This window comes from Gymnoscopelus braueri (genome assembly GCF_963280865.1).
Source record: "Gymnoscopelus braueri genome assembly, chromosome: 7".
Lineage (NCBI taxonomy): Eukaryota > Metazoa > Chordata > Actinopteri > Myctophiformes > Myctophidae > Gymnoscopelus > Gymnoscopelus braueri.
This window is the reverse complement of record NC_137608.1, coordinates 7,368,854-7,383,341: the sequence shown is the minus strand read 5'-3', so window position 1 is coordinate 7,383,341 and position 14,488 is coordinate 7,368,854. Positions and strand designations below refer to the sequence as shown.

The 14,488-nt window shown below is 41.8% G+C and overlaps 1 protein-coding gene across 3 annotated transcripts; it reads right to left on the bottom strand.

Moving 5' to 3' along the window:
• Positions 1 to 1,263: 1,263 nt before the first annotated feature.
• ydjc (YdjC chitooligosaccharide deacetylase homolog) lies at positions 1,264 to 11,800 on the bottom strand. Of its 3 annotated transcripts, none has more exons than XM_080433410.1 (6): positions 11,677 to 11,737; positions 10,512 to 10,702; positions 9,494 to 9,653; positions 6,363 to 6,462; positions 5,138 to 5,315; positions 1,264 to 2,586 (listed from the first exon to the last, which is right to left on the bottom strand). In XM_080433410.1, exons 2-6 carry the CDS (start codon positions 10,673 to 10,675, stop codon positions 2,235 to 2,237), a joined length of 954 nt encoding a protein of 317 aa, XP_080289536.1. In that variant the 5' UTR covers positions 10,676 to 10,702; positions 11,677 to 11,737; the 3' UTR covers positions 1,264 to 2,234. The 3 variants fall into 3 exon arrangements, with proteins under 3 accessions (XP_080289536.1, XP_080289535.1, XP_080289534.1); XM_080433409.1 differs by having other exon boundaries at positions 1,265 to 2,586; positions 10,512 to 10,705; positions 11,677 to 11,800; XM_080433408.1 differs by lacking the exon at positions 11,677 to 11,737 and having other exon boundaries at positions 1,265 to 2,586; positions 10,512 to 10,746.
• Between the last annotated feature and the right edge of the window lie 2,688 nt (positions 11,801 to 14,488).

The following is a 14,488-nucleotide window of genomic DNA, read 5'->3' as shown; positions in this document are numbered from 1 at the left end:
TTCTTGTCTATACTGTATCCTATATGAGTTTTTAACAATAACACTTTTTGTTTTAACCAAAATATATAAGATATAACTTACAGCACCTTTCAATAACATACAGTGACAGACACTAGATTCAGGTTTCTTTTTTCATTATAATTATATGGAAATTACTTGAAATGTGACATTTTGAAGGGGGGACCCTATGCGTAGTAGAATGGAGCTGCACAGTGATGACATTACATACTGCATTGACTACTTTGAGTACAATATTGGCCTATAAATGTACACTTGACATGTCTAGCATTCAAACCCAGATATATTTGCAATGCTCCTGAAGAGTCTCTACTCTACTTTATTATATATTGATATTGAAGTATCCTTTGTACTTGTTTAGAGGGAGTTTAGGCGCGTTTACCAGGTTGGCCTTCTTCCACTCCTGATAACTGCTCTAATTAATGTTGGGTCGGGGTAGATTTGGATTTCCATTTTCTTTTCCTTTTTCTGAGAACGCCAAATTAACGCTTGTTTTAACAAAGAAATATCACTCACACTCCCTTTAACATGTGCATTGCCCGTTCATGACATGCCACAGTTTGGAATGCCAGTAAAAAAAAAAAAGAAATACTCACCCGACCGACTATACACTCAACACTGCAAGTGTGAAGTCGATCGGGAGAATAGTAGTTTGAAATATGCCAAGGACAGACGGACAGACAGACAGACATAGTCTCTGGAGTATATAATTTAGATGGATAGCCTAAAGCAGCCCTACTAAAACATAAATATTCACATAGTAGAGGTGGTTAATTATCAATAAATAATTTTGACTATTTGATTAAAACAGGAAACGGCTTAAAGGAGAATTCCGGACAAATTAAGTGTTATCTTTGATGTCTCGTTACTCACCTACCGATGTGAAAAGTAGCGTTCTTTTTTTTCATATATTCCCCTGTCGTCATTTTTTAAACACCCTCCGTTGTTATAATGGGAGCGTGAGGGTTAGTGAAGTTCGTCTATTATAACCGACGCAATGTTATTTTTTTCTCTACTACGATTCATTGTAGAGTCTCATGATAGTCAAACATGCGCTGAAAATTCCTGCGAGCCTGCCGTTAATGGCGAACGATTTAACACTGGTTGCTTGTTTCCAGAATCTGGCAACACGAGTTGCCAGGTTCTGGAAGAAACAAGCAACCAGTGTTAAATCGTTCGCCATTGACGGCAGCCTCGCAGATAGTTTCAACGCATGTTTGACTATCATGAGACTCTACTATGAATACTAGTAGTGAAAAAAACAACTTTGCGTCGGTTATAATAGACGAATTTCACTAACCCTCACGCTCCCATTATAACAACGGAGGGTGTTTAAAAAATGACGACAGGGGAATATATGAAAAAAAAGAACGCTACTTTTCACATCGGTAGGTGAGTAACGAGACATCAAAGATAACACTTAATTTGTCCGGAATTCTCCTTTAACTGAGTACATACAGTGGAATGCTTCCAGTTAGTATGAAAAATGTGGAGAAAAGAAAGTGTCATTTGTTTCACACATATTTCAGGGATAAATGTTGCCCCTTCTGCTTTGTAGACCTAAAAGAGATCAGTGTTGTTATGCCAGAATCAGGGTCCATGTCCACAGAAAGACTTTTTTGAGCTGCCAGCGCCTTTCTGCCGTGCATTTCTATGGTAAAGACTTCAGCGCTTTTTTTTGCCGCAGGGCACTTCAAGAAGAAGATAGTGAAGTTAAACTTTTAGAGGAGCGCTGCAAATTAACGTCACCTTTGATCCTCCTGGCTCTGTGTGTGACGACCCGGTCATTTACCACCTGAATTTGAATCGTTACTACAGCAGTGAGAAGTCCATGTTTACCATTGCTTTCAGCTAAGCTATGTGTGCTAACCCAACCGGGAAAGCATCTGTGTCATTTTCGATTTCATACGTTGGCTATTAAATAATAGCAGATATACAAGCTCCCAGCGCTTCACTTTGTGCCAGCTGCGAGCTTGTACATCTGCTATTTTCGAACATAAACACAGGTGACACAACGTTCAAGCAACGCTCCATGCCCTTAATAATAAACTAAGAAGCGCTCTGCACGTGACATCCAGAGTACTCCTCCACTCAAAAACGCTTTCTGTGGACATGGCCGCTTATACTCGAGCTTGTAGATCTGCAGTTTGTTTTTGCCGCATGTCACTGGCGCGGGCGGCCAAGCATGAAGCGGGGCTTCAGAGACCGCGCGGCACTCAGAGGTCTTTAAAAGCACAGAGCTGAACTCTTTGCTGTGCGTAGAGTTCCAGCAGCGAGGGGTGGGTCAGCGTGGTCAGTTCGTGCTGCCTGTCGGTCGACTGCGAGAAGGCGTCGGGTCCCTGGCCGCAGCCGCCCTCCTGGGGGTGGCTGGGATATCCCGGGTGAACCATCAGCTCGGCGGTGACGGTGAGCCGGTCGGACAGGTCCGGCGGGGAGGGGGAGGATGTGGCACTGGACGAGGTAGAGGCTGAAGGCTGTGCCTCCAGGGCGTGGCTGAGCGACCGCTGCAGGTTGGGTATGGACATGTTCTGGCCCATGGTGGTCAGACCCAGGTAGACGTCAGGCCACCTGGGGAAGAGAGAGTAGCGGTTAGGGGGCTGTCACTAACATGCAATTTTTTGTTGACGATGAATTGTCATGTGAGTAGTTGCGATTGAGGATTTCAGCATGTTTCGAGCATTGAATGTTGGAATAAAGATTACATTTCTGTTTGCCTTTTTGGCTTTTGTAAACAAAAATTGGGGCAGACATGACAAATCAAATATAATTTCATAAAATATACAAAGAAATGAACAAATGAGCTTGTAGATGTGCTATTTTTGACAAAATTAAATCAAGAAAACTTGCCCAAAATAGGGATGCCAGGATCAATGCGGTTAACATGCAAATTTAATTAAATTGTTAAATTGCAATGTTATCAAACAAACATATCAAACATTTCATACGGTCGACATTTCCCAAAAGGAAATGCATGTATTTAATTCAGTGTAACCAGAAGAAGGGATAAAACATTTCACCTCCGGACATAAAAATGAATGACCAAATGGGGGTTCATTGTGTAATTTCAATCTCAATTCAATGTCTTTGGACTTGTATCCTGGATGGCTAATTTGCTTGGTACCATTGCTGTATTTGACAACTCTTCCCTGCATGTCAGGCATACCGGTGTGGGGCAGGTAGGAGCACCACTCCAGCTGAAAGCATTGATTGATTGAATGAATACTTTATTAACAGTTTGCAAAAAGTACAGAGGTACAGTTATACAATAATGCTAAAAGTCCTGAGGGTTTGTTTCCATTGTGGTCCTACCATAAGCCTCAGTTTCGCTGCACCTGACTCACCAGACTCAGTCTCCAGTGTCAGTTGCTGAATGGGTGTAACGTTATTTGTTCTAATTGTTCTAAGACACCTATCCATATTTCTCTTTCATCCAGCCTAAGACATCTGCTGTCAGGTAATATCGGTAAGAACAGATTTCAATTCCAAATATTATCAAAGTATTCTGCGGCAACGTAGGGTGCCACAACACCCACTTTGAAACATAGACTCTTTTCCCTCCTGGCTGTGCAATAAACTCACCTCTCCAGACTCCACTTCACTCCCTAACACTCATCTCTTCAGACTCCACCTCACCCCCTAGCACTCACCTCTTCAGACTCCACCTCACCCCCTAGCACTCACCTCTTCAGACTCCACCTCACCCCCTAGCACTCACCTCTTCAGACGCCACCTCACCCCCTAGCACTCACCTCTTCAGACTCCACCTCACCCCCTAGCACTCACCTCTTCAGACGCCACCTCACCCCCTAGCACTCACCTCTTCAGACTCCACCTCACCCCCTAGCACTCACCTCTTCAGACGCCACCTCACCCCCTAGCACTCATTCTCTCTCATTGTATGTCTTCTTGTCACCTTTGTTTGTTAGATGCTAGTTTACATGTGAATACATCTTCGTCATTTCTTGTCATGTCTTAGTTAAAGATTTTTTATTTTATTTTTTACAACATGTTGTTTAGACAGATGCTAGGTTCATTGTTCACCTGGTATCCTAGTATCTACATTGTTCTCTCTGCAGTAGCAATTATTTCCCACCCCTTTCTTTCTAGTTACTTTCCAGTACTGGTATAGCATTATTACATACATTTATGTCAATATGGCTGCCGTGAAAAAAAGACAAAGGTCTATTCAGGCCACAGTGCAAAGTACATAAAACAGGGCAGAAGCGAAAAGCGCCTACTACATCAGAGCTCCAACTATCTAGCCAGGTGCCTAAAGGTGCGTGAGGTGATTTCCACTACGTCACTGAAAAGGTGTACGCAGATTGTGGCATCGGTGTCACCCTTCCCACCCTCAAGGCCACCAACAAGAGGTCAAGTGACACAAGAGCCAGGCTGATAATATCACTGTGCTGCTAACGTTCCAGCCGTATCAGCTTATCGCTGTATTCTGGTGTGAAGGCCACGTTTACACAATGGGGACAAAAAGAACTGTGGACATTTCATTCTCTCTCAGCTGTGTGTATCCACAGCGAACTGGCACAAACAAAACACATGACTGTGGAACTGCTGCTGGTCACTTGACATTGAGTCATATCAATGGTCAGGCAGAAAGGCTTGTATGTCCAAAACTGTTACTTTTCAGGAAATGGGGGGGGGGGGTAACTTAGGTTTCAATGTATCCAATGAAGTTATTATTTAGTCACAATCTCTTGTTAATACTTACTTTTCATTGGTTCAATGAATATCTATAAAACCCACAGACACTTAACCATTTTAATTTCACTTTCACAAAACAAAAACAAAAAATTGCCCCACTTCCTGAAAAGTACGAGTTTTGGACATACAGTACAAGGTTTACACTCGAAAGCACGTGGAGGCAGTGACTCAGGAGGTAGAACGGCCGCTTGGGAATTAGACGGTTCCTAGTTCGATCCCGGGCTCCCCCTGTGTTACTGTCGAAGTGTCCTTGAGCAAGACACAGAATCTCTAATTGCTCCTCATGACCAGGTTGGTGCCTTGCATCGTTTCCTCTGTTGACTCATTGGTGTGTGAATGTAATGCACATTGTAAAACGTTTTGGATAAAGGTGCTACATAAATGCACCATTAACATTATGTACCTGATTCTGTAGCGTGTGAACACGTGCGCGGACTCGAGGGCGTCCTTCTCCACCTGTGCATAGAAGGCTCGGAGATGCAGCGGCAGCCACGGACAATCCTGCAAGCCTGGCTCCACGGGGACACGCGTGTACGGGATGTCAAAGTCACTGAGGACCTGTGCAAAGACCTCACGCACCTCTGTCACACGCGGCCAAACACACACACACACACACATTTCAAAAACAAATTCCCTATATTTTTCAACTCGGCTGTACAAAATGTTAGCTTGTTTTTTATTGATGCAAGAACAATGGTTTCTATTTCAGCATGCAAACTTTCCAGGAAGAGAAAGGCTGCAGTTTACATTAGCTTGGAATCCCCATCGATGATGTCATTGGTAGGCAGGTTTCTGAACTTTTCCACAGCCCACCAATGAATCACAGAGTGAGTCGACAGAAATGGAAAAGGTCTTATAATGAGCATTAATGAGGATCAATTATACGAAGATAAGCTTGAAAATGGGTGAAGTATTATATATAGTGTATATTTATGCTTCATTGTACGACAGTGTTATGTCCTGGAAATAGCCGATCTACAAGTTCACAACACGTTGCATGGTGATGCATTGTGAGGCTATTTTTGGCATGCTACACCGTCATACGGCACTGTATAAATGACGCTTTTTTGTCTGCTTATTATAAGCGACTCTGGGCTTGTTTTTCTGTAAAGTTGCTTGTAAATTACTGGTAGTAGCGGGTTACAGTTTTTTGGGCTTGTTTCTAAAGTGTAGTGTGTATTTATTTAGGCTTGTTTTCCTAATGTTATTTAAACCAGTGGTTCTCAAACATTTTAATGTCACGGACCCCCAAATTAATATGTATTTGTCCACAGATTCCCCATTTGAAAATATTTTGTGTCAGGGACCCCTGTACCAGATTTGTGTTGTCACATTTTTTCAATAATTATTTTGAAAAGGCAGATCTACAAGCTCACAACGTGTCGCGATGCGACGCGTTGTGAGCTTGTAGATCGGCTATTTTCAAATAGCCGACGTATATAGGTTTAAAGTTTGGCATATAGTCGCTGCTTTTGCTTATTTTTTTGCCTTGTTTTCATCAACCTGGTTGCTTGTTTCTCTTGCAAAATCTGGCAAGACTGATTCAAACCCCTGCAGTGGTGGACACTGGACAGGTACTTTAGCCCTGCGGCCAAACAAGCTCCCCACACGTATAGATAGTAGCGTACCTGGCAGGACATGGACGTGTTGGTGACCATCCATGTGACAGGGCAGGTGACCCGTGAGCTCCCTGAACAGCTTCACCTGAGCTCTGAGCTCCAGCTCCACCTAGACACAAACACACACACACACACACACACACACACACACACACACACACACACACACACACACACACACACACACACAGCACTGACATTACTATACACGTGAGGACCCCCCATGTCTCCACCTAGACACAAACACACGTTTTATAATTTTAGTTTCTTGTTTCATCACTTCCACTTTCACTTGTTTAGCCTGCATACTGTATGAGTTCTCTCTCCTGATCGGACGAAACCGGTATCCTGACGTGAACATGTATTTAAATGGTGCATTTATATAGCGCTCTTATCCAAAGCGCTTTACATAGATTGTGCATTACATTCCCCCATTCGCCCATTCACACACACATTCATACACCAATGGCGGAGGAAACCATGCAAGGCACCAACCTGCTCATCGGATTCGGGAGCATTTAGGTGTTCAGCGTCTTGCTCAAGGACACTTCGACACTAACTCTGGGGGACCCCGGGATCGAACTGGGAACCTTGCGGTTTCCATCCGGCCGCCCTACCGGCCACTCTACCCCTGAGCCACTGCCGCCTATATCTACTGCTAGAGGTGGAGAGACGGAGAGACCCCTGTCACTGAACAAACTGCATTCCTTCACAAAGTGCTGTCTTTTAGCATAAAAGGGAAGAAGATTCGTTGTCAATCCAGTTGAACCAGTTAAGCTCCCTTCCCCAGCCTCACGTCAGGAAGTTAAACCAATAACCATACTATACATACTGTACATGACGCCTGAGGAGGTGCAACCAACGCGCAAGCTGACGGAACAAAGTGCTGGTTTTGGCTGATGCTTAACCACTTGGAACCCTACAATCCTTATTGTGGACATGTCATAATATGTGGACATTTGGCAGAAATAGGCAAACATTTGTTGAAAATAATAGCCGATCTACAATCTCACAACGTGTCACAGCGCTATTTTCGGCGAAGAGATTTCATGTCGAGAGAGAAGAAAAAAGGGGGTCGTGTACAGACCATATCGATACTGACATACATAATCATTTTTATATATTTTTTTCTGTATGAAAATTGAAAAAACAAAAGAATAGTTGTTATACCAGATCAGATTTGTCACACGCAATCAGTCTCACAACGAGGTCAGAGATGGAGAATGCTGGTATGGCACACAGAGTACGATAAGTATTGTTTGGAGTTCCACTCCAACAAACACACAGCGTGATGGGTTTGACAAGTCAAAACTATGTTGTTGTTGTTCTTTGCTGTCATTGAACAGAAAACTGACACGTTATTTACAGTGATGCTAAGGTAGGCTTTCAATATTATTGTTCTTTTTCTTTTATGTCCACAATTACCAATTTCCAAAGTAAAAAGTGCTTGGCGATCGGCTATTTTCCTTATGAAATAGGGTTTAAGTGGTTCACGTTTGTACGTTTGGGTCTCGGGGAGACTGAGTCCACTGTGCAGTACAGTACAGTAGCTCTGCTATGGCTATGTGTCCTAAGTGTGGAACGCCCTACCATCAGCCATCAAACCTCTCCATTCCCTATACACGTTCAAAACTGACCTAAAAAAAAGAACAGCTGTCCGCAAATTACAATTGGACTCTCAGATAACTTTATCCCCCACTAGCTTTCTCTATAATGGATATCTGATAACTGATATAAAATCTGAATTCCATCGAGAAAGAAAGGTTTGAGAGGTGTTGAAACACAATCTCCATTTATTTAGGAGCGCTCCCAAAGTCTGTCCTATACCGTAGTATAGTTCAGCCCCCACATCCATTTTTTAACTCTCTCTTATACAGGTCGAGAGGCTCAGAAATAGATCCCACACTTAGGGGTAACACATGCCCCTAAATGCAAATAAGACACAAAATAGACCAATACTCATTGGTGACACATGTCCTTAACACATCGGGTGCCAAACACGGTCTGAACCGTGTTTGCGCAGAGTAGCGGTCCGGTGCCGAACACGGTCCAGACCGTGAAATATGTCTTTTTGTTTTTTTCGTTTTTCTCCACACGGGCGGGGCTAGAGCAGCTCTGGGAGTACCCATTGTGATCTTGAGAAGGATAGGCCAGATAGATCGCCGGAAAAACAAAAACATGGCCGCCATCCACTTCCTGTCTATTTCCTTCTTTAAAACACCTATATCTCCGAATCTGTTTCCGGTGGGGAAAACCGGTCATGCGCGATGCGCGATCCCCCCCCATTGTAACTCGCGAGTGAAATGTTATCGTTCCAGGCTGTAGCCAGGGTCATCGCGCAACATGAATGGATGTTTTTTTTTACATGGATTTGCTCCTCGTGGAGTCTAGAGCTTTAAACAGCAAAGCGCAGTCAATGGGGAGAATGCTGGCACCCAACGTAAGTTGTTATGAAAAAATGCTGGCACCCAATGTGTTAAAAGGCCCTTCCTTCAGGACCGCAGGAAAAAACTAAAACAGGCACATGACATCCTGGTGACTGACAGGCAGGCATGCAATGCTCATTTGGTATGTTCTTGCACTCTATTTCAATGACGTGACGCGCACGCCGCGTAACACCTACACTGCAAGTCACACAATGGACAATTGATATGCATCTAGGATTATTCCTATGTTAATTCGCTAGGTGTGAGTCGGGAGCCTTTGAAAACTTTGTTGAGGTGCGAATTTAAAGTAGTTTTAAATCTATGCGTGTGCCTGCGTGTGCTCCTGGTCAAATAGGTTCCGGCACGGCGTGCAAGGCCGTCCAGTGAGCATTGCACCCCTGCTGACAGGTGAAGGAGTCCTGTGTCACCTAAACAGTTGTCCTCTCAGCATGAGGGCTAATAGCATGTCGGCAGATTTAAATAACACAAACTTATATTTATAGAATGCCAATTTTTCAAAAATAGCAGATCTACAAGCTCATAGCGCGGCACTCGGTGCCGCGTTATGAGCTTGTAGATCTGCTATTTTTAATAGCCAAGGTGTAAAACAATGCTTTTTTAGCTCAAATCTAAAAACGACAGAGATGTGTTCCAGGTCTTAAAGGGTTAAGTATTCAATCAATCAATCAATCCATCCATCGTGCAGTGGAGTACCTCTGCTATGGCTATGTGTCCACTCTGCAGTGCTTCACGGAAGCCCATCTTTCCATGGAAGAAGCCTTCCTTGTTGACCAGGCTGGATTCCAGCCGCAGACTCTGGCACACCGGTACGCCCTCTGACAGGTTGGCATGGAGGCCAATGGGAATGTGATGTCTGCCAGGAAACAACCAGGAAGTAGCCAGAGTAAAAAATTAAAGGAAACCAAATATATTTAACCCATTGCTTCTCATTATTTCTGGCTTTACAAGTTAGAGAGAGAGAGTGTGTGTGTGTGTGTGTGTGTGTGTGTGTGTGTGTGTGTGTGTGTGTGTGTGACTGTCACGTAACACACTCAAATCCTTTTATTTTACAATTTCCCACGATACAAACATCTTTCAACAAAAGCATCAACAAAAGTACCAGACAATACAAAACTACATAACTAGAGGTATCATATAACAAGAAACAAAGCCATTAAAGAAAAAGGTATTTCAGGCTTTACAAAATGGTATTGTTTTCATTGCTTTACTATATTTTAGTCCCTGTCATTAAAAAAAAAAACATACAAAATAGAATGTTTGTTAACCATGTATAAGCATAAAGCAAAAACTGCTGATCTACAAGATTTAAAATGTATTTTGAAAATGTTTGCAAAAATAATAATATGTAATAATAATAGTCTTTAATTAGTACATTATTATTAATAATAATACTCAAATATAATAATAAGTAATAATAATAATGTGTAATTAATACATTATTATTATTATTATTATTAATAATAATAATAATGATAATAATAATAATATGTAATAATAAAATGTATTTAATTAATACATTATTAGTAGTAGTAATAATAATGATCTTTCATTAACACATTATTATTATTATTATTAATACTAATATGTAATAGAAATAATAATAATAATCTTTAATTGAAATGAATAATAATACAAATACAAATACAAATAATAATAAATAGTTGATAGGTTACATACATACATTACATTACATAACACAGTACACACATACCTCCTGGCCAGGTCCGCTGCGTCCCGGGCGGCTCCGCCGTTGACCAGCAGCGACACGTTGGACACCCCTCCCGCCTGGAAGCAGTCCACGATGCCCCGGTTCCTCCGGGGACAGTAGCCGAAGTCATCCCCGGTCACCACCAACCTCAGCTTGGGCACGGGCATGGCGCTGCTCCCCTGGACAGACCGCTGCTGCTGGGGACAGCACGACGGGACAGGGACAGACACAGACAGGACAGGGGACACATTTAGACACACAAGCGAGTAGGCGACAAGCAGCGTTGCCACGTCCGGTTATTATAAGCGACCTTGGGCTGGGTTTCTCCTGTAAAGTTGCTTGTTGTAAATATTAGGTGGTTGCTGTTTTTTTGTGCTCGTTTCTAAAGGTGTACTTGCTTGTTTAGGGCGCGCTCCCACCGCACTTTTATTTTACCTCTGGGGCAGAATCTGCCAATGCTTTGTCAATGCAAATGCGTGGATTCCTGGTCTTGCGGATTTTTTCTAAGAATCCACGCATTTGCATTGACAAAGCATTGGCAGATTCTGCCCCAGAGGTAAAATAAAAGTGCGGTGGGAGCGCGCCCTTAGGCTTCTTTCCAAAATGTTATTATTATTTAAACCAGTGGTTCTCAATTTATTTTCATGAACATGTTTTGTGCCACAGCCAGAGAACATTTTGTGTTGAAAAAATATTCCAAATATTCCGTTGCGTTGTGAGCTTGTAGATCTGCTATTTTCAGTCGCTTTAAAAGGTGCTCATGTGGTGTTTTCATAGACCTGGTTGCTTGTTTCTCTCGCAGAACATGGCAACAACTGGCAACAAGCGGATGTGTGAGTGTGCGTGCGTGCGATCGCGTGTGCGTGTGACACGTAACACACTCTCCTCGAAACATTATTTATAGATACATTGTAATCATCGCCCCAGGCAGGGATCACGTGGCTCATTGAGCATGCCGTCGTGTCAGTCACACGACAAAGAAAGAAATAGGCTCAGATCGCATCGTCAGCTTGGAGATCTGTTCTTCTTGGCAGACGTGCTGCTAAGCCTTTGTAATGTGAACAACATGCAGAAATGCCAGTTGCATGCATGCACAAAGCGCCAAGCAAAGTCCCTTCATAAAGTTTATTTAGTTTTAATGTATTTTTAAACTCCCAGTCAGTCTTACCCATTTTATTATCACACACGATCGGCCATTTATGTCCTAAAAAAGCCGGGTGGATCAGAAGCTGCAATCGAGGAACTCCAGTGAGAGAGAGAGAGTCGACTACTTCCGACTGACAGCCAACAACAACATTGATGATGTGTATTCCTGACTGTAGCCTTCTTTACTCAGAGCTTTAGTGACCTCTTGTGGATGATGTTAGGAACTAATGCTTTCCAGGCCTAATCCAATCCCCCCATCGCAAGCACATCTTGACTCTATTACAGGACAAATTACACTATTACGGAGACGAAAATGTTCATATCTGCTTTTACTAAATGCTTTTTCTCACCAACTGCATTTTCTTAATCCTTGAAGTGTGTATTTTAAGAATCTGCCAGGTAGGCCTACCAGCAAATCTTTGGAAGTATATAACATATACATTTTCCATACAATGTGGACTCAAGGACTTCAGTAAAATTGGTATTATTAAGATTCAAGCATATTCCTATTTCAGGGCAAAAATAGAAAAAACAGAGCCAAAATTATTCAAATTACATCTATATTTCTCTTTTTACAAAATATTTCTTGTTGATTGTTTTCTTGCCTACTATTTTCTCATAATCCTTAATGTGTATTTAGGCTTAAAACTTTCCTTCCATTTGGGGAACAACAGCAACATCATCATCCATAGTCTTTAATGTCGTCAAAGCCAGTGCAGTGTCAGGTTTGATTACCTCATTAACAAATGACATGACCTGCCTGGTGAAACGTGTTCAACAACTCTTACGAACGTGTAGTGTGGTGAAGTAATACATGTAAATGTTATTTGTATGGCACTTCTCACAGAGAGAACTTACAAAGTGCTTTACATACAGAAATAAAGACACAGCATGAAGCATTCAAATGATTAAAAACAACAAAAACACAAACGTAAAACAAATATATATATACAAGACATTCCACAAATGCTTGTTTAAACTGTAGTATTTTGAAGTGGTTCTTTAAAATGTCCACTGAGGGTGCAGCTCTCAAGACCTGTGGCATTCCATACCTTTTGACCTTTTTTCATCCTTTTCCATTTTCAGCTCACCCAGCTGACCCACAGAGGAGCACGGAGGGGGGAGCATAAGGTGTTAAGTGTCTTGCTCAGGGACATTTCGACTCTGAATGGTTAATGAGCCCGCTTGGGAAGCCTGAGGTTTGAAGTGTCCCTGAGCAAGATACTTAACCCCTAACTGGTCCCAAAAAGGTATGGAATGCCCTTCCACAGGTCTTGAGAGCTGCAGCCTCTGTGGACATTTTTAAGAACCACTTAAAAACACCACTGTTTAAACAAGCATTTGTGGAATGTCTTAGATTTTGTTGTTTTTAATCATTTGAATGCTTTGTGCTATGTCTTTATTTCTGTTGTATGTAAAGCACTTTTTGAGTTCTCTCTGTGAGAAGTGCCATACAAATAAAATGTGTCTCTGTAGGTTGTTTCCTTCAAATGTTTTGCTCTTTTCTAGTTTCTCCATTTTCTGGTTTGGTTTCAGGAAATGTGTAGTAAAGGGTTAAAATGAACCCCATGGAACATTATTTCAGCCAGTTTACCTGGCAGAATATTAAAAAACACACTTCATGGATTAAGAAAAACCAGGTGGTGAAAAAAAATCCACCCTATGCATAGGGTGGATTTTTTTCCACCTTCCATCTAGACTACTTGTGTTCCATGCAGTTCCAATTTTTGTCTGCTCATGTATTTGTTGGTCACTTCTCTGTCCTGTATCCTGAATGAGTTCTATCCCCTGATTGGATGGAACTGGTATCCTGACCTGAAAATGAATTTTCTGTTTACTAAAGATCTGGAGAGTTGGAGAGACCCCTGTTACAGAACAATCACTCTAGTCTAAAAGCAATAATTACTATGGGAATACAGAGCTATTTAACACTAATTACAAAACATACAGTAAATTAACCAAATAAGCCCTACATTATACTTTGCTTATTCGAAAATAGCCACTCTACAAGCTCACACAACACATCATATCATGACGAGATTGTAGATCTGCGCTTTTGAAAACCTTTGAAAAAAAAACTTGTGAAATGGGACATTCTGCATAATGAGTTATTTACTTTTGGTATTGTAAGTACGTTTTGATGCCAATATACCTTTGTACTTTTACTCAAATAAAATGTTTAATGCAGGACCCTTTCTTGCAGAGTATTTCTATATTGTGGTATTGTTACTTTTACAAAAGAATAATAATAACTGAGTTCCACCACTGCTCTTACCATGGTTTCCTCTCCACGATGTGTCACTTGAGAATCTAGCTGGTGTGTGACTGACTAGGTACAGGATCTAGCTGGTGTATGACTGACAAGGTACACAGGTGTGGCTTTAAAATGCTTTTCCCATGTGAGCTCTATCAGATCCCTCCCCTTTGTGTACTCAAGGCCCACAACAGGGATACTGTGTGACCAAACAGGCCTGTAGGCAAACATTAAGGTTACCGAGAACTATTTACAGTTCCCTGTAACCAACAAATAACTGTAATCATCTCCGCCAGCAGGAAACCGGGGGATTTAGGGTCGCCGACTGCCTGAAATTCAAATAAGGGACATCCAGCCGGGCATCCCTTATGTCCAAGAAAAATAAGGGACAACCAGAAAAAAGATCCAATGTCAATGTATATATGTAAATATATATATATGTTTTTGTACATTTTATTTATGAACAACCTGTATTATAGTACACAGTATGTATATGAGCAGCTGTTTGAACTTGTAAGATGTGTGTCATTGATTCCACAAAATAAGAAACAAAAATGTGTCCCAGTATTTCAAGGGATGG

Excerpts from the sequence above, each read along its gene's own strand:
- ydjc (XM_080433409.1), bottom strand. The coding sequence starts at position 10,675 with ATGCCCGTGCCCAAGCTGAGGTTGGTGGTGACCGGGGATGACTTCGGC. Across the intron at positions 5,316-6,362 it reads ACACGTCCATGTCCTGCCAG|AGGTGCGTGAGGTCTTTGCA; the intron begins GTACGCTACTAT and ends CGCGTGTGACAG. Across the intron at positions 2,587-5,137 it reads TTCACACGCTACAGAATCAG|GTGGCCTGACGTCTACCTGG; the intron begins GTACATAATGTT and ends TCTCTTCCCCAG.